Consider the following 624-nt stretch of genomic DNA (forward strand, 5'->3'; position numbering starts at 1 on the left):
AGAATGTGTGACGCAGGCCACATCAGTACATACTTGTTGTATTCCGGAGCAGAGCAATCTTGGTCTCGGTATTCTTTATCCGGTTTTTAATGACTTGGCGCTGTTTTCGTGCATAAACCGCTGGTATAAAGCAGTGGTAGCTCATATTGGGCTTCAACAGATCCAGCTCCCCGACAGTAGTGTTGAGCGCTTCAATCAGCAACAGGCCCGTGTTGATACCGGAACACATCAAGTCGGGTACCAAGTCCCAATTCTGAGGGCGTGGGCGTGTGCAGAGGAGTGAGAGATAACGAGCAAGATGAGCAAGCTGATAAATATGCTTTTGGAAACACATAAAAGTTAAGAAAATAATAATAATGCAGCCTTAGAAGTATCCCTCCGTCCATGGATAAGGGGGAGGCCTATGCGTATTGATCCAAGGGTGCTGAGGCGAGAATGACAGGGTTGACTATAGGTGACCAGAGATTGGGATTTTGAAAATTGAATTTAAGTATAAAGACCCAGTATTAACGATATAGTCTATATAGTCTATATAGTTTATTTATATATATATATATATACATATATGTATATGTATATATATATATATATATATACTACATACTATATATATATATATATATA

At 38.9% G+C, this 624-nt stretch overlaps 1 protein-coding gene across 1 annotated transcript; it reads right to left on the minus strand.

Annotated features, from left to right (window-relative positions):
* Window positions 1-22: 22 nt before the first annotated feature.
* On the minus strand, window positions 23-253 carry SARC_18107 (hypothetical protein; the record flags this gene model as incomplete). The annotated part of the gene is made up of 1 exon (XM_014287811.1): window positions 23-253. A coding segment is annotated over one exon (231 nt), but the record flags the coding sequence as incomplete, so codon positions are not given.
* Window positions 254-624: the final 371 nt, after the last annotated feature.

The sequence above is a fragment of the Sphaeroforma arctica genome (assembly GCF_001186125.1).
Source record: "Sphaeroforma arctica JP610 unplaced genomic scaffold supercont1.13835, whole genome shotgun sequence".
NCBI lineage: Eukaryota > Ichthyosporea > Ichthyophonida > Sphaeroforma > Sphaeroforma arctica.